This window comes from Pipra filicauda, unplaced genomic scaffold (assembly GCF_003945595.2).
Source record: "Pipra filicauda isolate LSUMZ 115617 unplaced genomic scaffold, ASM394559v2 scaffold351_size757598_pilon, whole genome shotgun sequence".
NCBI lineage: Eukaryota > Metazoa > Chordata > Aves > Passeriformes > Pipridae > Pipra > Pipra filicauda.
In genome coordinates this window covers 425,079-448,710 of record NW_024104478.1, presented here as the reverse complement: position 1 = coordinate 448,710, position 23,632 = coordinate 425,079, and the positions used below count along the sequence as shown (strand labels likewise).

The window sequence follows — 23,632 nt, the reverse complement described above, 5'->3', positions numbered from 1 at the left end:
GCAAAGAGAAAAATGATGTACAGCAAAGAATTTTTTGGAAATCTGCATGCTCTAAAGTTCACTTTTAACCCTAACTTGGTGATAAAAGAAATGTATGAAATGTTTGAAAAGGAGTTGAAAAAGGGTTACAGATGAAGCAGATGCTCACAGATCTGGAGTGCCTACTGTTATAAAAATCTCAGGAACATACCGCAATGAGACCTCTGATGTAGTACATACATTATCATGAATGTAATTCTTTGTTGCTTGAGCAATGAGTTGAATTAGCTCACCTCAGATGAGCTGAGGGGCAGAAAAGAAATGCCTGCTGCCTTCTGTATCATGTTTTGTTCAAGGCATTTACACATTCAAGGCTATGATAAACTATTGCCTATGATGCCAGATCTGTTGTTGCTCTGCACTGCTATAAATTACTCCTGCAGAAAGAAAGGATGCAGCATAAAAATGCGACGATATAAATGCCTCACTGTTTGTTTCTCAGGGCTGCCTGTTCACTTTGCTGCGTTGTCTCCACTTAGCTCCTTCCACACCATCTGCACTGCTTGCCTGTCTCCCTGGCTCCTAGGGTGAAGCAGGCACACACGCTGGCTTTGTGCTTGCTATCCTCCAGCAGCCACTTCTCCTGTTTTCTAGCTTTGGCACATGCTGGCCTATGTTCCTCCTGTTAATGCTGTTATTTGCTAATACCATTAATACCATCTTCTCCCCTTTTCTATCCAAAGATGATTACTGAGAATAATTCCTTTGGAAGACAAGATTTTCCTCTACCCCTGATGTAGTTAGGAGGTTCTTTGAAGAACATTTAAAGGAAAGCCTTTGCCCTCTAATATATCCAGCCATGTCTTTGTGCTCAGGTAAAAGTGCTAGCAGTATTCCAGAGCCAGGCCCTGGCAGTTCAGGAGGCCCACAGGGGCAACCAAGGTTTCTAGACAAGAAGCAGCCTGTATCTTTCCCCACTAGAGCCTGTGACTGGCTGTTGGTACTCCAATAGTTTCTTGCTCTGTTGCTGTTCCATGTAATATCTGCACTGCTAGGGCTTGGTGCTTTGGGATTCACAGGTATCCCCCCCTTTGTTCATTTTTCAGGCTTGTCTTTAGTTCTGGAGTTGCAATAAATGCTCATTGTGCCTGAGAAACAGAAAATGAGATTCTGTCAAATTTCAGTATTTGAATTTATGAACTTAACCAAAATTGGCTGCAGACTTGTCATTGCAATGAATCCTGCTGCATAAAATGCCTGCAGACTTCTTCATGCAACCCTGCTGTGTGAGCATATGTATGTGCGTGACACCGCATCCTTTAGTACTTATGAAAAACATACCAATATTGTTTAAATAAGTAGACATTGATTTTTGCTAAGAACATAAAGATTTATGGAAGTAGGCAGTGCTGTGTGGCAGAAACTACGACAGCAGTTTCTAGAAAAATCTATAAAATATTTTACATTTGAGATATAGAAAAAAATGCCATTAAAAATGAATCCAAATAGACAGGTCCCTTTGTGGAAAATAGATTGTTTCTGGTAGTGGGCAAGGGTAAGTTTTAAAGGCAACTGGTTTACAACAAATGAAACTTTTTCTCCAAATTTGAACACAAATGGCTTCTTTTTAGATTTTGGAGATTTTCAAGGAGGACCTCAGTGGAGCAAGAAGAGTACAGGCTAAACAGCTGCACAATGGCCCTGAGGCAAAAAAATATAAAGTAAGCAAATAGAGAGATGTCAGGCAGACAGTAAAACTGTGCTGTTGTTTCAAGGTGGAAAAATTACATTCAAAGTTGACTGATTCAGGTCTGCTGGTAACAGCAATAAATAGAAGCTGTAATAAGGACCATGTAGAGGGTTCCCTGTCCATGATACACCATCCAGACCTAGGGATTGTAGCAGTGACTGAGAAGTACATTTATTCCAGCGTCAGTCCACTTTTACACTGACACACAAGGTAAATCTTGGGACTGATTTAGAAATTGTGCTACAGCAAACACCTCAGCAGCCAGCTCATACAGAGGAAATGCCCAGCCTTAATTCTCCATGACATCATGGTTAACAACTGTCAAGAGTAAGTAGAAAAACACAGTCCAGAAGCATAGTATATCCCAGATACTCTGGAAGGAACATAATCTACAATACCAGAAATACAAATGCAGTCCAAATAGCTGATTTCCTCCTATACTGCACGTATTCATAAACTCTGCAGAATACTTGGGCTTGGCTATGTGTGTTTCTACTCATGTGTGGGCTATACAAAAGGATAAGGGACTTAATATGCTTGATGTGCTAGAGCTTTTTGCTGAAAAGGTCCTATACTTTGGGCAAGGGGAAGAGAACAAGAACTGGAATGGTTTTAGAGAAGAAACATATCAAACAGGGAAAGTTCTGGTGATTTTGTTTGCAGCTCTTAATGATTAGCTGCTTCTATCTTTACAATTAATTCTTTGTCAGTATTACCAGGAATGCCTTCAATTTCCTCCCTGTCCCCCAACGGACTCCAGCTCATTAATATGCAGCTCTAAGCAAGTATTGAAGCTGTCGTGCATTTCAAATCTCCCCGAGGAAGCTTTTTAAAATTGTAAGTAAGACCTGATACCGAGACTTATTAGCACCAAACCTGGAAAAAAAGCTTCTGTGCAGGCAGCAATGACTCTTCAAGTTACAGTTGCTGTCACCTTTTTTTATCCTAAAATTTATTATAAATGTGAATACCTCAAAGGATTTCTTTGATGCAGCCAACATTTCCAACTCTCAGAAACTGCTGTTTGTGGATAGAACTGGGCTTGTGCCAGCATCTCAGATTTGAGTGCTGAAGCTGAACTTCTAGGTCAGATTTAATTGCACCCACACTGAGAAATACTCAGAAGGAATCCAATGAAGGCAGCAGAGGGATAGTACACCATGTCAAATGCACTGTGGTGGGATGGAGAAACTGGAAGTTTGTATACTTGCTAAAAGGCAGGTCATAACACTCCACAGATGTGTCAGATTTAGATCAAGATCAAAGTCCAGCCACAATGTTTTGAGACCAGCTTTCGCTCAAAGCTCTGATACTTAAGCTTGCATCCAAGGTTTGGATCTTGTCCACTTACTTATGTCTGAACAGCTCCATTTTTTCAGCTCTGTCTTGAATTAAGAAGAACAATCAGTCTAACTTCTAAACTGCTAGCATAAATGATTTGCCAGGACTAAGGTGAAGGCAGACTCCCATGACTACAGTTACAGTAACAGAAGGAACGTGTAAACTTGAAACTGAGAGGTAGCTGTGGAGCTGCCTGCCATTGGCATGTTGGTGATTCTGCTAGCTAATCATCTTTCATTAGTGACACATGGAGCGTGAGGTTTTGGTAAGAGGAAACTAAACCAACTTCCACATAAGGGAGCCTAAAGAGAGGGAGAAGGCCATTCTTCAACACTTCTCAGAGAGAAAGGTGATATTCCAGAGAAAGGGTTCTTAGCAGAGCTTTTTGGTAGAGTGATACTATAGTGTCCCAAACATTGTCCAGCACAAAATAACTGGAAAGATTTTAGCAGCAAAATACCTCAAACTGGAATTTGGAATGTCCCTCAGCTTCCGAAAATGTTCACAACTCAATAAAGCCTTTCTTGAATGACCCAAAATATCAGTAAATACTGACACCTGTCAGGAGGGAGAGCTGATCCAACAGAGCTATTGCCCAATAAAGCTGCAAAAGTGCAAGCTGTGAGAGATGCTCTTCTAATGCACCTTCTTAACAGTTCCCCCAAACCTGAGATATGAGGAAACACAGGTTTGCTACTGAAACTCTTCAGGCTCAAACGACAATTTCATCATGTCCTGAGGTCCCAATTTCCTGATTAGAGGTGTTCTTCATCCTCACCAGTCCTGACCCTACTTCTCCACTTCCAACCAAACTTAGCCATCAGCTACGGGCCGAGAAAGCCACCCTCCTCTAGAACCTGCTCTGTGTATAGGATCCACTCCTTTCCTGGTGGGCTACTCCATCTGCTCCAGTAGCCCTTCAGCCACGCTGCTGGCAGGCACCCAGGCTGCCGCTGCCTCCCAAAGACCTGGGTGTGAACCCATCTCCTTTGGGATGCTTGCTGCAGCCCTCACTCAGCCGGGCGGCCCTACATCTCCTAGATGGAGTTCCGCCTCGGAAAAGGCACGCTCTGACAGCCCTTCGCAGCCGTGCCGAGGGGAGCCCCGGTACGGCGGGCACTCCCCTGAAGGAGGGTCCCGGTGCCGCCCCCTCCCCGCCCGTCTCCTCACGGCCGCCGGCAGAGGGCGCGCGCCGCCTGCCAACGCCGCGGGGCCGCGCCCCGCCCCGCCCCGCCCCGCCCCGCCCGGCTGCGGGGGCTCCCGGGGCCCGGCGGGCGGCAGCGTTCCGGACCGGGATCCTGCCGCCGGAGCCGGGAAGGAGCGCAGCCACTCAGCCCGCCTCGGCTCCCGCGGGGCGGTGCCCGCCCTCCGCGCTCCCCCAGCCCGGCAGCCGGGGGCCGCAGAGCCGCCGTGCGCCCCTGCCCCTCCAGCCCGCGGTCAGCGCTGCCGCACCGGGGTCCGCCCGCTGCCCCGACCCCCGGGTCTGTGGGGAGAGCGGAGGCCGGGGTGCCGGCCGACAGAGCCTCCCGGTCCCGCCCGGACCCAGCGCGCGGGTTGGAAGGGTCAGCCCACTCCTGCCCGCAGGATTGCCCGCGGGCACGGCGCTGCGCGCGGGGCGACGGTCCCTGGCAGCACACGTGGTTAGGCAGGCATAGCTGGCAGCTTGGGAATTGAAGGTCTGCCGAAAAACAAAGAAAATCTGCCAGCTCGCCACCAGAACTGCCGAGCCCAGAGAAGGAGCAGTTCCACGCTGCAGTGCGAGCGGCCCCCCGTCAGCGCCGTGGGGCCAGCGGAGGCTGTACAGCTCCGCACTGCTGCGGGCTCGTACGGCATTTCCCTGCCTTACCTTGTCATCCCTATCACGTCTGCCTACAGAACAAACCACGGGATCTCTGCATGCGGATTTATGTGAAACCTATTCACATGCGACAGCAGCTGGGGTGCACCTCCTTTTGTTTGCCCGTTTGTTCAGCTTTTTGGGGTCACCTACGTAAACGCACAAGGCACTACCGATGTAGCCTGGCTATCTTGGATGGCATCACTTTTGTCAGCTTTAGATTAAAGCTTTCCTAACCGGATCAGGAGTGGCTGTTCCACTCTTAGGGTGATAACACAGTGAAGTTAAAACACAGCAGAGCATCTTACACATCTTTACTATTGTCAGAGTATCTGTGAAGACAGACAAGGACTGGGAGATTCCTTGCTCAGTGATGCTGGTTTTGTTTCCTCACAGCTGTCATGGCCCAGGTACACTAGGGATGCAGGAAGGACGCAGTTATATGGAAGTAACAATAGGAGGTTGGAAAGGTGGATGCAAGTCCCCTGTGTGTTCTGCCCTCTCATCTACATCAACCTATCCATGTTATGACCCTATCAAGGGATCTGGTATTTAGCTCTTTATTGCCTCCATTTCTGAGAAAATGAGCAACTTCTTTTGAGAAGGAAGATTTATTAGAGATGATTTTACTATCTACAGGATTTGAAATAAAAAAGGATATGTAACTAGATACACATGACCATCAAATAGAAATCATAATTAGAAGAGAAAGATTAATAGGGACACAAGTCTGTAGAATTTCATTGTTAAGAGATCAATTTATTATGCCCTTGACTGCAAGTTAAATTAATAACATTTAAAATTACAACAAGGAAAAGAAATGCCAGAAATGCCAGTGACTGTCATAAATACAGCTTGCTTTTCTTTCCTAGTTATTTAGGGAGGATTGGGAACACTTGTGAATAAAGCCTGAATAGAGGCAACTAACCAATAACTGCGGTGAAAGCAACAAGGTTCTCCCCCCGCACCCGCCCGCCTTTGCAAGAACGGGGGGAAATCACAGATGTCAGTCAAGAAATACTGCAAAATAAAATGGACCCTCCCGTCAGCCGAGGCACCGCGCAGAGCAGCGGTGAGGCTCTGGCAATCTGCTCACAGCCGCTAGCCCTGCAGCTCCGCCGCTGACCGGGGAGCGCACGGGGCTCCGCAGCCCGGGTCTTCCCTTCCCTCCCTTGCAAAACTGTCAGGCACAAATGGGCAGGAGGATATTGGTTGCAAGGGACGCGGAGGCTCCTCCCAGAGACTGGATCCCGATATTTTCGGAGGATTTCTTTTAACTCACTTACAAACCTGGGTGAAGGGAACAAGTTGCCGATATAGCGGAGGCGGAGAGAGCGGCTCCTACTCCTTCTTTCGCCTTCCTAGTGCTACCTTAGATGCTTCGCCTCACTTGCGGATAAGAGCTTGGCTGCCTGCCGGGAGATAGTTCCTGCTCTGGATGTTGCTGTTTCTGTGAAAACAAGGGTTGTAAGGGAATGAGAAGGAAGACAATGAAGAAAAACCGACCTAGAGAAAACCCCAGACCCAAGCGTTTTCCTGAGAACTGACGGGTGTTTTGGGGCTGAGTGATTCCGTCGGAGGCGGAGGAGGGAGCAAGCCTGCCCGCTCCGCGGGGGACTTCCCAGGACCGGCTATTCCCTTCGGATGCGGAGTGGGAAACCTGTAGGAAATTCTCCCGCCTCCCTACGAAGCCACCATGAATTCAGTGGCTGGAAATAAGGAGAGGATTGCGGTCACGGCTCGGAGCAGAAAATACGGGGTAAGTTGTCGGCGGAGGGGCGGCTCGGAGCGGTGGCCGCCGCCGTGCTGGGGCTCCCGCGCCTGTCGCCCGCTGGCTGCCGGCCATCGCCCTCCGGCCCCGCGCAAGTTCCGCGGTGCGGGGCGGCAGAGGCTCCGGGCGGGGGAGGCGCGGGAACCGCCGCAGGCGCGGAGCGTCCGAGCGAAACTTGGCGGCGCCGCTGGGCCTCCCTGCCTGACCCGCTGCTCCTTCTCCCGCTCCAGGTGACCGACCCCTGCTCCCCCACCAAGCCCGCCGCTCCCTTCTCCCCCGAGAGCTGGTACCGGAAGGCGTATGAGGAGTCCCGGGCGGGCAGTCGCCCGGCGCCGGAGGGAGCCGGCTCTGCCCTGGGCTCCTCCGGCACCCCGTCCCCAGGCTCCGGCACATCCTCGCCGGGCTCCTTCACCGGCTCGCCGGGACCCGCCTCGCCCGGCATCGGCACCAGCTCCCCCGGCTCGCTGGGCGGCTCGCCGGGCTTCGGCACCGGCTCGCCGGGCTCCGGCAGCGGCGGCGGCTCCTCGCCGGGCTCGGACCGCGGCGTCTGGTGCGAGCACTGCAACGCCCGCCTGGCGGAGCTGAAGAGGCAGGCGCTGAAGCTCCTCATCCCCGGGCCCGTCAGCAGCAAGGTGAGCGCGGGGCCGAGGGGAGCGGGGCATCCCTGTGCCCGGAGCAGCCTCCAGCAGCCGCTGGGGCTGTCGGCCATCTGGGCTCCCCTCTAACGGTGTCACCGCTGAGCGCTTTGGGTTTATTTGTGTTCTCCCCTTCTTGGTCTTGTTCCCTTTTCCCATCCCTTCCTATTGCTTCGTGTGGAGCAGGGTGCCTCTGTCTCCGGAGGGCTGCCAGGCTTCCGGGGGCACCTGTGATAGTCCCTGCAGTTCGTTTCTTGCCTCCCTCTTTCATTGCACTGGTAGCGGTTCTGTGTTATTTCCTGCGTGCTTGTTTTTTTTCCTAGCGGGGGGGTGTGGTGTGTGTGTGTGTAAGGGAGTTATTGGCCCCTTCCCTTTCTGCTATCTTTGATCCCTACAGGATGGATTTACAAAATACCCTGAGACTCGGCAGCCAACTTAGTGGTGAGGTGTGTATGTATGGTCTGGTGCCAGTGGTCTCTACTTCCATTGAGGGAGAGACCCTCCTGTACCTCTGGGTTCAGATGAGGCAGTGAAATGCTATGTGAGCCCAAAGGTCACCCAGGGAGGCTGTGGCAGACCATGGCATTGAACCCAGCTCTCCCAGGTGTCATTAAAAGAAGGATAACTTGCTGATGCTTCTCTGATATAGAGAAGTGCTGAATTTTTTTTTTTTTTTTATTCTTAAGAGGACTTGAAAATACTTGAAGCTGGTGGACACTGAGCACTGGGTTTAATAATCCTGTGTCTAAAGAGGATGTAAGCATTTCTGATATTTGGCACCAGGTTTTAAGAACTGGCTGATCCTGAATAGAGCTGGAAGTCTGCTTTCTGCCTCTGTTGGGGAATTTGGTACCTCCAAAGGCATACTCTGAAATTCCCAGGGGGTTTTTTGGCACTGCTTTTTGGTTTCCCTGTTTGTTACATAGAAAGATTAAGGCTAACAGCCCTAAACGAGTGTCCAGCAGCCCTTGGCTGACCTCATGCTACCAAAATAGTAAGCACCGGGTTCCTCCATAGCAACCCTGTGAGTGTTGCATTGTGAATGGGTCTACAGCTGCTGGAATGTAGTACAATACCATTTTGTTTGCCCTGTTGGGTCCAGGTACTATCAAATGATAATATTTACTCTTCCACTTCAAAGAGTTTTCATTAGTGGTTACAATAAAGAGGTATCGTGGAAAAGAGCCGACTGCTGAGAAAGGATCCCTGGTATTGCTGTTGTGTTGTACTCTCCATTATTTATTTATGTGCTTTTGAGAGGGAGCTGGTGCTCTCATGAACAAAAGACTCAAGGACTGGTTACCTTGTCTCAAGAGCTGACTTCACTGGATTATTCATGAAAAGGGAAAGGTAGAACCACCAAAATTAATAGTAAATTTAACCATTAATACATGGTTGATCAACTGTAAAGTGTCCCTGTACCGAAACCTTCACAAATTTCAGGCTGTGTGATTTGGCAGGGATTACCAGCTGTGAACGTGGGTGGGAAATTACTGATACCCATATGGGAGCCACCAGAATAACAGAGATTAGGGGTGGAGGGGAGGATAAAACTAACATAAAGTCACAGTGTTTAAATAGAAATTTTGTGGTCATGCAAGGGTTTGCACAGTGTTCCCTTATTGCAGTAGTGGTTGACATAGCCTTCCTGAGATGTTAGCCTTGTATTACTATTGTTATTTGTTCTGTTGTTCACTAAGTTTAGCTGATGCTGTTGTACAGGCTAGTCTTCATTTGTATGAGTAGAGTAAGCCTTACTTATCTATTTTAGCCACCCTAACATATTTTTTTTATTTTATTCTTACACCTCCTTTCCAAACCTTCCAGTTCTATAGGAAGGTTGCTATCCAACTATTGCTATCCAACCTGTGCACTTAGAGGCAAGGACGGAGGCACAAGTAAGGTGGTCTTTGTGGGCTGTGGTGACCCTCTGCCCTAATTGCTATGGTCAGTTGTACTTGCAGGCTCAGTTCTGTTGAGATACTCCAGCCTTTTGCATACAGTTCTTTTCTGTGCATGGGTGCTACTGGCTCTGACTGTTTGCTAAAATATCCCTTTCTCTCATCCTTTCTGGCTTATTTGTGACTCCTCAGAACCTTCTCGCCTTGTGATTTTTTTGCCTTCAGCAGGTGCTGCCCAGCAGAGTGAAGCTTTGGCCTAGGTGGCGTGAGATACAAACATCATGGCTAGTGCCATTGATTTCTTTGGACCAGCTGTGTTGGTCTTGCAAGTTTGTTTTTGCTGGTATCATTGGGTAGCTTTTTCAGTGTCTGCTTTGGGGAAAGTAAGGCACTGGCATGGGCTTGGCCAGTTCAACTAGGGCCTGTGAGCTGCCTTTGCAGTGCCACAGTAACACAGTTGCCCTCTGAGGGCAAGATGTAGAGGGTCTCTCAAGAATGTGAAAATCTGTCTGTGTCTGGGGAGAACTTGGATTTGGTTTGGGTTGAGGCAGGAGTCTACTACACTGTGTTTAGTGGAGCTGGCATTTTTTAGGGTCCTGTGAGGTGTGCTCTTGATTGCTGCTATGGAAATAGGTTTTTTGTGTGTGGAATGGATCCTGCCACTTAGTTAAGTGGAAGAAGGAGCAGATCACATTCCTAATTCTGGGTATTCCTTCAGAACTTGCAAAGTGTCTTACAACTCAAGACTGTGGTGCCTATGGGACACAGCTAATTGGCAATATGCCTTTATTAGAACAATTAAATGAAACATTTAAAATGTATCTGCCATCATCTAGTCACCCAGATCTAACTTACATGTTTTGTTTTGTTGCTGTTGAAGACAGCCTAGAAATATTGTTATCTGTATCAATACATTCTGTGGCACCTGTTCCGCATTTATACTGTATTTATAAATACATATGATCTGGGGTATTGTGTATTGCAGAACAAGCAGAATATGAGAGTTTATTTTTTTATATGTTTTAACATATATCTAGTAGCAGACATTGAAACCTACAGTAACTATCCAAATGTGAACCTACATTGATGTTTTCTACATATGCAATCACATAAAGGCTTGTGTATATCTGTAAACTGCAATAGTATACTTAATTGATTCATACACAGACCAGGCTTTATGCATGAAGTTATGTACTGAAGCTTTTCATTTGACTGAAAAAAAGCCACACTTAACCTAGAGCAAACTGCTTCTGACTAGCTGATTGTTAATGCTGAGGTGTTGAGCTTCCAGTTTTAAATAGAAACATTCTCTCCTAATATGTCAACAGGATGAAAACTAGTCTTTTTTTTTTTTTTTTGGTGAGGCACAAAGGTGAAGAATATATAATTATGGTTGTGCTAACTTATTTTAACCATTTAAAATGCCAGGTTCCCTCCCAATAGCAAAAAGAAAAGTGCTAAAAGCTTATTGTTTCTTTTTCATCCTTTTGTGACACAGATGTGACTTACTGATGTTCAGCAATTATGTGCATATAAGGGGTTATGTTTTATGAGAATTAAACCTTATTCTAGCCCCCATGTGGAGCAGGCCTATGGGAAATAACTAGCACAGGTGGTTGGTATAGTTGTACACTGAGGGTGTATTGGAGCATTTGGTGACGGTTGCTGGTGGGGTTTATGTTACATTTGCGTGATGAGAAAGATTGTCTCAAAAATTACTAATACATTTTTTTTTTTAATTTAATGTTTTTCTTAGGCTATATTTTCAGAAGGGCACCAGACAAAATTCTAGCATAGGAGTTTATGGCATCATATTCCCTATTTATCAGAATTTGTGTGAAATGTGTTTACCTTGAATTCAGTCCTGTGATATCACCTGTCTTCAATGAACACTAACCTCGCAGGCATCTAACAATTGAGGAGTTACTATATTGATGTGTATCCAATTATATTGTGTATAAATAATCAGTGGGATGCTAATAAGAATACTCTTCAGCTGATGGTTATAAATTTGTTAGTACAGGATTCCAAAAACGCTGGATAGAGCATATAAACAAAGGTAATTTGAATGTGTAGATATGAATAGCTGCTTAGGTGTGTTGTGATTGTGTTTGTAAGGAAGGATACTATTTTAAATGGTAGAGACTGATAGCACTGATGTTGTTGGGTGGCTTATATTGTGGACTATCCCATAGCTAAAAAGTCTGTGCTTCTGAGTATAAGAATTGGGTAAATTCTGAGCACAGTGTGTCTGTGACGAAGGAAGGAAAGGACCTGCATTCAGTGTAAAGTTTTGGGTTTTTTCCACCAATTTACTGACACTGTCCCATTTTTTGCTTGCATACTGTTGAATTACCTCTTCTTTCAGGAGTGCTCAATGGTCAAAGACTTGACTAATAATTATTAATAATGAAGAAAGCCCCAAAGCTGATCTAATGAAAAATAGGTTCCCGTTAGCTTGTAGCTGCTTCAAAAACATTCCCAGTAGAGACAGGACAGTAATGAACCCTTCCTCAAAGCTTAGTGAGTGGCAGAATAATGGAATTTCATTTCTGTCCAGACCTTTAATTTGTGAACAAGCACGGCCGTCTGTATGGTGACTTAATTCATTGTGCAAAAAATCTCAGGCACCTAATCATTTCATCCCAACTCATTGTAATGCAGATAGGATTATTGCATTAGAAATGTGATTTTAAATGGCCTGAGGCAGTAATTTGTCAGCATTTGGAAGGATTAACTCCATTAAAGTTTAGGCAACAACAACCATTCTTTTGTGTTGCATCACAGGTCACAATACCAAACATTTAGCATAACTCATCTGTGAATCTTCTTACAATTGTATGCTTCCTGGCAAGTTGGGAAGCCATGAGCTACTGCACTTGTGCTGGAATTACAGCTGCTTGCAGAGCTCCAGAGGAGACAAACGGATATGCCTTCACCTCTCATGAATTAATGTAAACCCTTTTCTAGGAGCAGCTGGAAGTCTTGCTGTTGCAGTCCCCAGTGTCAACATGTGAAATAGTTATATAATTTCTTTCAAACTTGCAAATGTCTTGGAGGTCATAGTGAAGATACTGTATATTAAAGACTGCTCTTTAGAAAGCTGTCAAAACTGTTAGCTCTGCAGCTTTCTCTGTGGGATGAAAAACGCTTGCCATTACTAAGTGCCCTGGAAATTAGAAACCGACCTATGATCACAGATTATATTTAGTGAATTGAAACTGTAGTATTTCCTGTCAGAAAAGAAAATACTTTTAGACCATAGACGCAAGTATTGAAGGTGGAGAGGGAAGTATTGATGTTTTAACTGAAGTAAATCTCTAGGGAGCAGATTTCTTTTTTTCACGAAGACTTGCCTGTGCATCTGAAAATATTGTGTTCAGAAATAGAGTAAGTGCTGAGTCTGTAACTGGCCTCTTCATGCCAGGCTGTTATAAAATAACAATGCGTCTTCAAGGTGCTTTATGCATGAAATCTGCACAGATCTCAAAAATACCCTTGTATCTTTAGAGAGTCTTATATTTCCTTAGAAGTAAATGTAACATCCGTAAATATATTGTATAATAAGCACAGGATTTTGGCATATAGTTTTGGAAGGGGAGAAGGAAGAAAGGTGGTCCATCTGAGTTACCCAGACAGTGTTTGAAAAAGTGTCAAACATTACCAGTGTGGGCCATCGGCATGTAATGGGAGTCAGGCCTGCATCAGCAGATTATTAGAACATTGCAGTGCTGTGTATGTAGGGCTGAAAGACATAGCAGTTTTGCCACATCAGCAGCACATAGCCTTTGACATCATATAATTGGGGTGTTTCCAAGCACTGAACTTGCAGCCCGCCACCACAATAAACTTGACTGTCATGCTCTACATAATGATGTAGTGGGAACTGTAGCATTCTGTCACATGGGGTCTGCACGTCAAAAAAGTGAGAGATGTTCGAAGTTAAATTGCTAGCTTAGATCTTAAAGTGTCATGCTGTAGCTTGAGAGGCATAGATGTTATTAAAATGGAGAAACACAAGCATATGTCTTCCCCTCCTGCCACTGAATAAATAATTCCTAGCCCACAGTATATGTTGTTGAAGCTGCAATTCAAGAACTATCCCTGATTGGAGAAAATTAGATTATATGTTTACTTTGAACTAAGCAAGCTGTAGCTTGTAACAATACCCTGATAACCAAAGTAGTATCCTAGGAGCAGAGAGCTCTAGAAGTGTCTTTTACAGTGTGTCCCATTGTACCAAATTTTGGTTGCTCTGTGACACTGATGGAAGTCACAATGAAAGTATTGCTCTTCTAGAAAGCAGTGGTGAAGTAATAACCTCAAGCAATCTGCTACAGTCCCACACAGAAACACTGCTTTGCTCTGGAAGCTTCAGCTTGTATGTTTGAAAGACACGGTAACGTTTCATCCAACACAGAGTGATCATTGGAGCTAGGTGTTTTAGATGATCATACCATTGCTGCACCCTTATTTGTAGGTTTATAGAACTCAAATCCCAGTGGCTTCTGTTGTTCATCTTTATTTTCAGTTGCTTTCTATGCAACCTTCCTACATTAAACCAGGTTTAAAATGCCCCCAAACATGTACTGAGCATTATGAAGCTGTTAAGAGCTGTGTTTGTCTCTAGTTTTGAAACCTGAAATATATAATCAGATTTGGTACAGATCAGAGTCTGTACAGTCGTAAAATCTTGTAGTATCTACAGCCAGGATATGCATTTGCTTACGCTTCTTTTTCCTCCACTCTCCTCTTACATAATTTTACAACACAGCTTGGTAATGTTTTGATGGGACTGTGTTTGCGGCTTCTTCAAGTAAAATCAGACCTACACAAGACACTTAATAGAGGAAAGTTGATAGGACCATTCTGAGCTTGACATGAAGGCTGTTCAAAAGATCCTGCACGAAATATCAAATATTGAAAATTCTTTCCTTTGTATAACACGCACTATTGCTTGTTACTTATAAAAATAGTAAAGTAGTGTGAAGGGGGAGAGAGAGAAGTGGTCTGGATATCAACCTTGTCAGTCTATTGACTGACATGAAATTGACCTTAGTGAGGGCGTTTTGGACTTCAGTGAAATCAGTAGGATTTCATTTAGGCCACAGCTCTTGTGTATCGTGTACCTCCAACCAGGGAATACTTGCATGCATTCAAAGCAGCAGACATGCTGCTCAGGCTGAGCCAGGGCTAAGATATCCTGGCTCCCTCTGGCCTTCCCATGTGCCTTTTCTTTCTCTTCTCCGTATAAAGGTCATAAGTTACCATCACTGCAGGTCTCCTGTGTGAATACGTGGTGGTTGCTCCCTGCTTTAGTTCTTATAAAAATGATAGATAGTTCAAACACTTTCAATAGCAGTGCTTTCTAAACTCAGATCCTTTTGATCAGGATTATTACAACAGCAGATGCGAGGAGCCAGTGATTTCTGTGAAAGGTACTGATGTGAGCAGTGCAATGCATCCAACTGTAGCTTCTGCTAGGGATTACTTTTTAATTACTTTACAAAATAGAAAGTAAAGGAAAATATGATACCAGCTATACAAAAGATTCACTCTTAAGGAACTGATGTGTTCAATTTCAGCTCAGATTTATTTTTATGGTATCAGAATTCAATTTATTTTAATTGAAATAATACAGTGTAGTAAGGCTGTTAAAAGCTACTTACCATTCCAGCACTGGTGTACTTCTTAAAAATTATTTTAATCCTCAACTGTGTTTATTTTTATTGTCCGTTATGATTTAACCCCAGCCAGCAACCAAGCACAACACAGCCCCTCACTCACTCCCCCACCTGCAAGATCAGGGAGACAATTGCAAGAGTAAAAGCTAGAAAACTCATGGGTTGAAATAAAGATAGTTTAAAAGCAAGAGCTGTGCACACAAGCAAAGCAAAACAAGGAATTAATTCACTGCTTCTCGTGGAGAGGCAGGTGTTCAACCATCTCCAGGAGAGCAGGGCCCCATCATGTGCAAAGGTTACTTGGGAAGACAAATGCCATTGCTCCAAACATCTCCTTCTTTCCCCCACTTTATGGACTGAGCATGATGTCATAGGGTATGGAATATCCCTTTGGTCAGTTTAGGTCACCTGTCCCAGCCGTGTCTTCTCCCTGCCTGCTCACCATTGTGGCAGTATGAGAAAAGGCCTTGGCTCTCTGTAAGCCCTGCTCAGCAATGACAAAAACATCTCTGTATTATCAACCCTGTGTTCAGTGCAAATCCAAAACATAGTCCCATGGTAGCCACTGGGAATAAAATTAATGCTACCCCAGCCAAAACCAACCCATTGTCAATAAGACCTTCTGTTCAATCTGTATTATTAAATCACAGTATATGTTGATCTTGAATTTCTTATATAACTGAAAACATTTTGTGTTTTCTGGGAGGAAAAAAAAAAGTATTTCAGTCTGATGAAACTTTCAGACTGGTTTCCTCTTCTCACCTTCCTTCTGAAACTGTATTTGGTAGCAATCTTTGGGTTAAAAAAGTTAAATTGCCAAGGAAGATTACTCAAGAGATCTGAGGAAACTGGTGGGATATTAAACTGACCTTTGTTTACAATTCATGATGAAAACAAAAGACTTTGCTCAGAAGGAACTGGATGCTTCTAGAGTCACGTAAGTAAAGCATTTGCTGATATAAGATTGTTGCATATTTAAAGTTGTCATGCCTTCCTATTAAACAAATAAGGACTGAGTCTGCTCGCTTTGTTGCCCTACAAGTAGGAGAACTTAACATATAGGCCCTATGGTGTCTGTTTTGTTAGTGCCTAGTCAATGATCTTATTCAATGGATTTGTCCATTTGGGAAAAGAGGGTCAAATGCCTTTGAAAAATTATTTTATTCCAGTAAAAAAGTACTGCAAGCTGAATTGAATGTGGATCTGGAAAACACTTTAAATTTCTTGCTGGTGATATGTGTTGAAGGAACTGTATACTGAAGGTAGGATATCTTTATCTAGTGCAATATGACTTATGTAAAGCATCCATCCAGCTCTAGTGTCTGTAGGAAAATCTTAAGACTGGGAATACAGTCTGTTTAAGTGTTCTGGCTTCCAAATTACCTTCAAGTGCAACTTGCTTTGTATGTCCTTATTTCTTACACATGTATTTTGATCCGTGGATTTTCTATGATCTATTAATAGCAAACCTCTACTCTAACTTATATTTCCCCATGCCCCCTAAGTCATAAATACTTTGATGTGATCATTTATTTGCACCTGAGTATTCACAACAGCTTCTCTATTCCATGGCCTTGCACTGGAACAAAATTCTACTCATGTGAATGTTTGGGGAAAAGTAAATGAAAGGAGACTTTGACATCCACCACAGTAAATATTTTCTTTTTCTGAAGAAAAAGTGAAATTTCGCAGTGGTTTGGGGGTTTCAACTTTGTTCAGAACTATCTGAACAGAATCTGCCCCAGCAGTGCAAATGATTTTCCCCAAGTTGTGCATGCTTCATTCCCTCCCTCCCTACCACGCTCAGAATTGACTGAAGATAAATCAAGACTCAAGATGCAACTCCTCAATTTCTGTGGACCTCTGTGACATTCTGTTGGGAATTGCCCATTCGTTTTACTGCAGGTGTACTTGAAGATATGAAAGAGATTCCTGCAGTGCTGAAGATGATGGTTGCTCTGAAGCCCTTTGTTAAAAGTGGGGCAGAACTTGGCCTTTATGTATTTCTCTCCTGGCTCCTCTGAGACTCACCTGGGCAAACTCCTGTCTTATCAAAGCTAAACTCAGACTTGGTTATGCTAAAGTTATTCAGGAAAGGGGACTTCTGCCTGCTAACTGATTGTCTGAATGATTGCATGCTACTATTTCATTTGGACAGTTTTATTTTTCTGTGCCTCTTGGCTAAATAAACGTCTGACCTGTTGAGTGCCAAATGCTGAAAGAATTGCCCATTTACTCCATCCACCTGATGGACTCCAGCAGAAAGCCTAGTGGGCAATAAGGCAATCTTGGCCTTCAGCAGGCACTGAACATTGAGAATAGAAGTCATTACTCTTCATTTCTCTATTAGTTTCACTGTTCATTTAATAGAGCCAGGCAAAGAAAACATTAATATCCTATTCAGCAGCCAAATGCACCAAAGTGGGAGTTGTGACTTGTGTGTTTTCCTCTTTTCTAATGGTATCATTAAAATTTAACAAGTCCTTTAAACCATGTTAGTATTCCCAGGGTTACTATGCTGAAATTGGTGGCAGCATTCCCACAGGAAGAGTAAACAGTGGCTGAGGCTGTGTGGCTGGCATTTGTTGCTCAGAGGGAGGTGTTGGGTCTGGACAAGCCCTGGCACCAGAAAGGAGAAATCAAGTCTTTGGCGACAGGGGGCATTTACAGTACACATACATATTCTTTGCTATTTACCTCTCCCTTTTCCCTCTCTCCTTGCTTTTCTCTCCCCATTAGCACTAAAGCTGTCATTTCAGCTCATACCCTTAGATGTCTAATGGAAATTCTTGACAATAAACCTGCATACATGTGAACTTAGCAGGAAGGCACACAAGTGTGCTAGTCAGTGTGAGTGTCAGATTTAAGAGATTGTTAGACCATAGATGGCTTTTACTGGAGGTCGAGAAGGCTAACAAAGTGGGAGATGCAATTAAAATGGTATTTGTTAGAAAGGAATAGCTAGCTGTCTGGGCAGACTGAACGTGGGGAAATGATGGGTAGCTGGAAGGACATTAATGATGGCTTTGTAAGCAGTTCTGCAGCATGGGTGGTAAGCCTAAATCCAGAGCTGTTCTCTTAGTATGCCTAATAAGACTTCCTTTTTTTTCCCCTGTGTGTCAAGTCCATTTTTGAATAATGGATTTGACAAAAGTTCTGTGGATTTTGGTTTAGGTTTAGAGGTGAGTGAAAGATTGCTTTAGATTTAGATGTGGGTGAGGTAAGAGAAGAAACTAGCTTTTGGAAGCATTCTCAACACCTTGAAAACAAGGTTTTGCAGGATTTTGCAGAATTGGTTTTTGTAAAGTCATTGATTCAGTGCTCTTGCAAAGAGGCTGTTTGGTGAGAACTATGAGACGGGGCAGCAACTCATTAAAATGTTTTCTTATTTTAAATGAACATTTGGGATCTGATTCTTTTAAGCTCTTGACAAGAGCTCTGATATTAAATAGTAATAATAATAATAAAATCTTCTCAAAATTACTTTTGCCACAGCAATCATCTTTAATTGTTAGAGGTATTTGATCACATCTTTCCTTTATAATTTTTTTTTGGCTGGTGGGCAGTTGGGTATTTGGCTTCAACATCATGGTTTACAACTTCCAAAGTTGCAAGGAGCAGAGTGGGCACTTACAGCAGGTTGGCCAATACATTTTGGCGTCCTAAAAGACATAAGCAGCTGTGTGTATAGAAAAGGCCCATTACAAGGAGAAATGTGGGGCTTTGAGAGAAAGAAGACATGCTATGGAGACAGAAATGCAGTGGGGAATGAAGTGTGCCTTGGTTCATCCAGGCAGCAAAGCTGCAGTGCTTTCATGGGAAAGGTGGTACACTGGGGAAGCAGGGAGAAATGGGTGATAAACCTGGGTTCTGTAAAAGCCTGAGCTCACTTTAAAGTTTTGAAGAACTGATTCATATGAAGGTTGTGTTTTGTTTTGTTTTTCTTTAAAAAGGCTATCCCTGTAATTTTTTGTCTCTCTTAAAACAGAAACCAACAAGCAGCTAGAAGTGTAGAAAGCAGTTAAACTGAAGTTGTCCTTGGTTTAAGGCACTTCAGTATTTTTCATTCTGAAATTTATATTTTTGTCCAAAGACTAAGGTACTGGTACATCCTCTGATCTAAAGGTGTAACAAAGTTTTCTTTCTTACATCTAATTAATTTGTTTCTCTTTTTACCAGTCATGAAGACATATATGTTCCATGCTGTCCATTTGAGATTTGGTATAATAGGGATTCAACCCACTGCACTAGCAATTTTACCTAGCACGGCAAATAAATGAGATATGTTTTAGTGCATCAGCAATAGTTATGAATTCAGTCTGGCTTTTCCTTTCTCTGTTCTTGTCTCTGAAGGAAAAAAATGTTTGATTTCCAGATTAATTTGAATTCTTATAGTGTTAAGCTTACTAATTCTGTAGTATTATTATACTAGACATTTTAAGGCCACACTATTAAGTAGCAGTGCTTGTTTCAAATACTTTAAAAGCAGAATAGAAAAGACTTAAGGTGTGAGAGAAAAGCTAAAGGTGGGGGGATATACATGAGGGCTGAATGCACAGGCACTGATGGCTCTAAATGAAGCACTTTACAGACTGAAGTGCTTTAAATTGCCATCCTTCTTTGTCAGTCCTAGTTACTTAGTTCTTCCTAGCCTGCTCTACCACTGTCTTGCCTGTTTAATATTCCACTTCAGTATAACAAGAGATGAAACATCCAAGATGCCTGTATCCTCCAGGAGTCAGCACTACTGATGTATTTGTGTTAGCTGTTTATAAGCAATGTGCCAAACAGAGCTATAAAGAGGAGAGGGAGCAGGGGAAGGGAAACCGTTGCGACTTCTCTTAATTTGCTGGGTTTTTTATCAGTGAAGGAAATAAATTCCGTCGCTTTCCTACTCCAAATGCACGCGCTCTGGATAATACAAATTGTTTCAATAATCACGCGCTGCTAAGGCCTAGATAAGGGCCTGTATTTCTGTGCCTGAAATATCAAGGACCAGTGTGTGCTATGTGGAAAGCTGGTATGGAATCATGCTGCTGAGGAAGCTGTGTGTAGTAATGTGCATGGGTGACACTGATAAATGGCTCCTCTAAGCAGGCATCTGCAGCAAATCGTCAGATTGAGACTTCCCAGCATACCCTAGACCTCCACATGAATGAAATCTCTGTTGCGCCATTATTTACTCACCTCCATATGAAATGAGAGGATAGGATTCATTGCTTTAGTGCAGCTTTTATATGATTTTACTCTTTATGTATGCACGTGTGTATATATTTCTTTTCTCTCACTTTCTGCAGCAATGGCCGCAGAACTCCCAGTGTTTTCTCACTGATTAGACAAACAACATTTTGAAAGAGGATAAAATGGTTTTCAGGGTAAAGGATGGGTGTTTTATTTCTAGAAACCTAAAATGAATGTTCTATGTATTCTGTTTTTTTGGCTAGACACATGTATAATTAAAGGTAGGTAAGCATGGTTTGCTTTTCGTTGTTTTATTTTGTTGTGGCTGTTCTAGTAGAGGTTGTGGTGGCTGGGAAAGAAAAGGGAAAAGTCTTAGATTATTTTCCTTTTTGAAGAATCATGATTATGGTCTTCAAAAGGCAATGAGATAGTCTGCAAATCTATTTTGCACTGAAGTAGAGCCTCATCTTTTCCTTGTTACCACTGGACATTACTGATGCATGAAAAGAATCGGACTTGCTCCTTGCCTTCCTTCAACATGTGGTTTGGCTTTTTATTTTTTCCTTCTTTGAGGTGATTTTCTAGAGTAACTTGTCATTGAAACTGAAACTCTGGTTATTTAGGCTTTGATGGAAAGGTCTCTTGAGATCAGGGTGGAATTTCTGGCCAATCTAGAAAAAAAGAACAATTTTTTGTAGTTAGATCCTGATAAGTTCCCCATTCTTCTTAATTCCAGCCAATATGTCAAACCCGAACTCTGAACCTGAAACTTGGGCTCCGAACTGCTGTGAGTTTATCTACAAGGATATAAAATGGTAACCTCTGATAGAACAGCAGAAAGGGAACACAAGTGTCAGGGCAGAAGGACTTATGCACACAAAATTTAGCTACTGCATTACACTAACAACCACCTTACCTGAAGTTTGCCTTTATTGGCATTGTGAATGTATCTGACAGGGAGGTGAGGATCTATGTCTTGTCCTACCACCATGCTGTGGTGTTGATGGATGTCTGTGGCTGCCTGCTCCACCCTTCTGCTGCAGCTCTCTTAAATTGTTGCTTCATTATCAGAGCCCTTAGCTTCTTGCTATTTTAGCCTTTGCCCTCAGACTATTTCTGTGTGTCTTGCTGGCTTTTAGTAAAAATGTTTAATATTTGCAGGTGATGTGGAATGGGACTTTCCACACAGAAGTTTCCACAAGAAAAGACCTTTTTTAATCACTTGGTGGAAGAGGACAGATGGTCTTAGAGTAGAGAAGTGGTTTCTAACACGAAGATGCTCATGGAAGTCACAGGGCTTCACACAGCTGCAAATATTCACACCAATATACCCATTCCTGGAGTACATGCGTAGATCTCATCTCAGTAAAGTATTTGCTTTTTCTATCTTTACAGCTGAGGAGAAGAGATACAGAGTAACTTGGTGAATTAATTAGTTGCATAGAACAGAGGTCAGGGTTCTTACATGCTTGTGCTCTTGACTAGAGGGCTTTTCCCTTTCTTGCTAATGTTGACCATCCTATTCTGCAGGAGCTCTTGTACGCTGGCTCAGTGTTGGCTCTTCTGACTCTGTACAGAGAGGAAGAAGGGAGGCGCAGTTTGCATTTCAAAGCTGTCGGCCTTAGAGGGATTGGAATATGGCAGTTGAATATGTAGTAACTAATTATCCAGTTATGACAAAAAGTCTTTCGGAAAGACCTTGACTTCTGATTCTCTGATTGGTACCAGGAGCTGGCCGTTAGTTTAACAAAAAAAAAAAAATTGCTAATGGGTTTGGTGTGGGGTTTTTTTGTGATTTTTCAAGAATGTGTTTATTAATTCTCTTTCTTTTTCTTCCTACCTTGGACAGTTCATATCTATGAATAATTTAATTGTCCTTGGCCGTCTGCTGTTGTGAATGGCACGCTGTTAGGCATTCTGTATTCATGTAGCATTTGTTAATGTTTGTTTTGTATTCTGTCTGCTTCTCTGCCTTTCCAGAGATCAAATGGATGATGCAAAGCTTGACAACATATAAATGCTATTAAACTGGATCTGAAAGAACAGAAAAGGAGGCCTTTGTCATTTCATTAGCTAGAACATTAATTGGAATAGATTGTTCAGTGTTTTTCTTGCCAGTTGAGAAGTAAATGTTTATGTGAAAGCATTTTTCTACTTTTTGAAAAGTTTGTCTTGAGAATATGTCTTGAATTTACAAGTAACTATTTGTACTGGTTTACATGATATCTCAAATATGTTCCCTCTGTTTTCTTGCCGTAGACATTCTTTTATACTGTATTATTCGCAAGTTTTAAACTGCAGAAATTCTAGTTTTGAGGTTTTAATCCTTTTTGCATTGAGGATTATATTGCTTTAACTGCTTTTGTCATGATGCTTGTTAAGCAAAAAAAAAAACAAAGATCTGTAAATTTTTTTCTGTTTGCATCTTTTCTGATCCAAACATAAGCATCTTTATTAGTATTTATTAGATCTTGTCAGTAACTCTTACAAGCTTCAGGTTGAGACTTTGAGGACAGTAGGCAGAAAGCACATTCCAAGCTACTTTGTTGTCTACAGTTCTGCCAGGTGAATGGGAAACCAGGTTAATGCTTTATTGCAATTATAGAAAGTGATCTCATCCTTTTTGGAGAAAGCGTCATCTTTCAGAAAAAAACATGCTAAAAAGAAGAAATAATAACATTTTCTCTCATGGGTAATTCACTTAATGACTGCTTTCCTGCTGTCTATGTTAATAGTAACTTTTTAACATAACATTGAAATTTTTCGTCATCCACAATTAAAGAGTGTTTGAATGTATGTTACTGCTCTAACAGCCTCTGCTTTTGTAACTATTTTGCCCAAGGTCCTCAGAGTTCCTCAAAGCTCTATCTTCATATATTTCCTATGGTGCCTACCAGAGTGAGACTACATGTTGCTGGGCTTCATAAAAATGTTGCATAGCCCTATAGGCAGCAGAGGGTCTTCTAAAGTGCTTCTGATGCTGGGTGCATCTAATGTAGAGGGATAACTTCCTATAAAGTTCACCCCGCTGCTGCTGGACAGCTGGTAAGCAAGTATGCGGTTGTTTTGCTTGTTCTTTAGAGTCCAGTCCTATAGCTCTTGTTAATGGCTGTCAGCCAAGTGGCTGTGTGCTGTGGGGCTGGGTGTCAGCGCTGCAGTGTCTCCTGAGGCAGGCGTGTTTGAAAACACCGTTCTCAGTGTGGGCAGTGCTGGGTGTGCTGCCTCTTTGTCTGTGGAATGTCTTGTTAGGCTGCCTTTAATTTGAACCATCTGTGGCAACCTGCACGCTCTGTTATAATACTGTTTTTATGTCAGACCTCCAGTGGCATGCTGTGAGAGTGCTGGAGACCAGCATGGGAATTAAGGTAGAAAATCCACGGCAAACATATTGCAGTGCGTGTACAATTAACTGGAAAATAATTGTGTTCATTGTGAACTGTACATCCTGCACCAGACTCCATCTTTGTTTTTATTCTGTCAACTGGAGTGACTCTAATGAAATTACAGGGTGTAAAACAAGGATGAAATGTATATGTAATTGTTCCAGTGCTTG

At 43.2% G+C, this 23,632-nt stretch overlaps 1 protein-coding gene and 1 long non-coding RNA gene across 2 annotated transcripts in view; one reads left to right on the top strand and one right to left on the bottom strand.

Moving 5' to 3' along the window:
- Positions 1–5,640: 5,640 nt before the first annotated feature.
- Positions 5,641–7,054, bottom strand: LOC120323834. Its single transcript, XR_005564712.1, has 2 exons — positions 6,969–7,054; positions 5,641–6,357 (listed from the first exon to the last, which is right to left on the bottom strand). It is a non-coding gene; the product is annotated as an uncharacterized LOC120323834 (long non-coding RNA).
- The window catches only part of KIF26B (kinesin family member 26B), a 288,027-nt gene continuing 270,200 nt past the window's right edge, over positions 5,806–23,632 (top strand). Inside the window, exons 1-2 of the mRNA XM_027740999.2 lie at positions 5,806–6,666; positions 6,909–7,310. Coding sequence (XP_027596800.1) covers positions 6,604–6,666; positions 6,909–7,310 — 465 coding nt within the window. The 5' untranslated portion in view covers positions 5,806–6,603. The remainder of the gene's footprint in view (positions 6,667–6,908; positions 7,311–23,632) is intronic.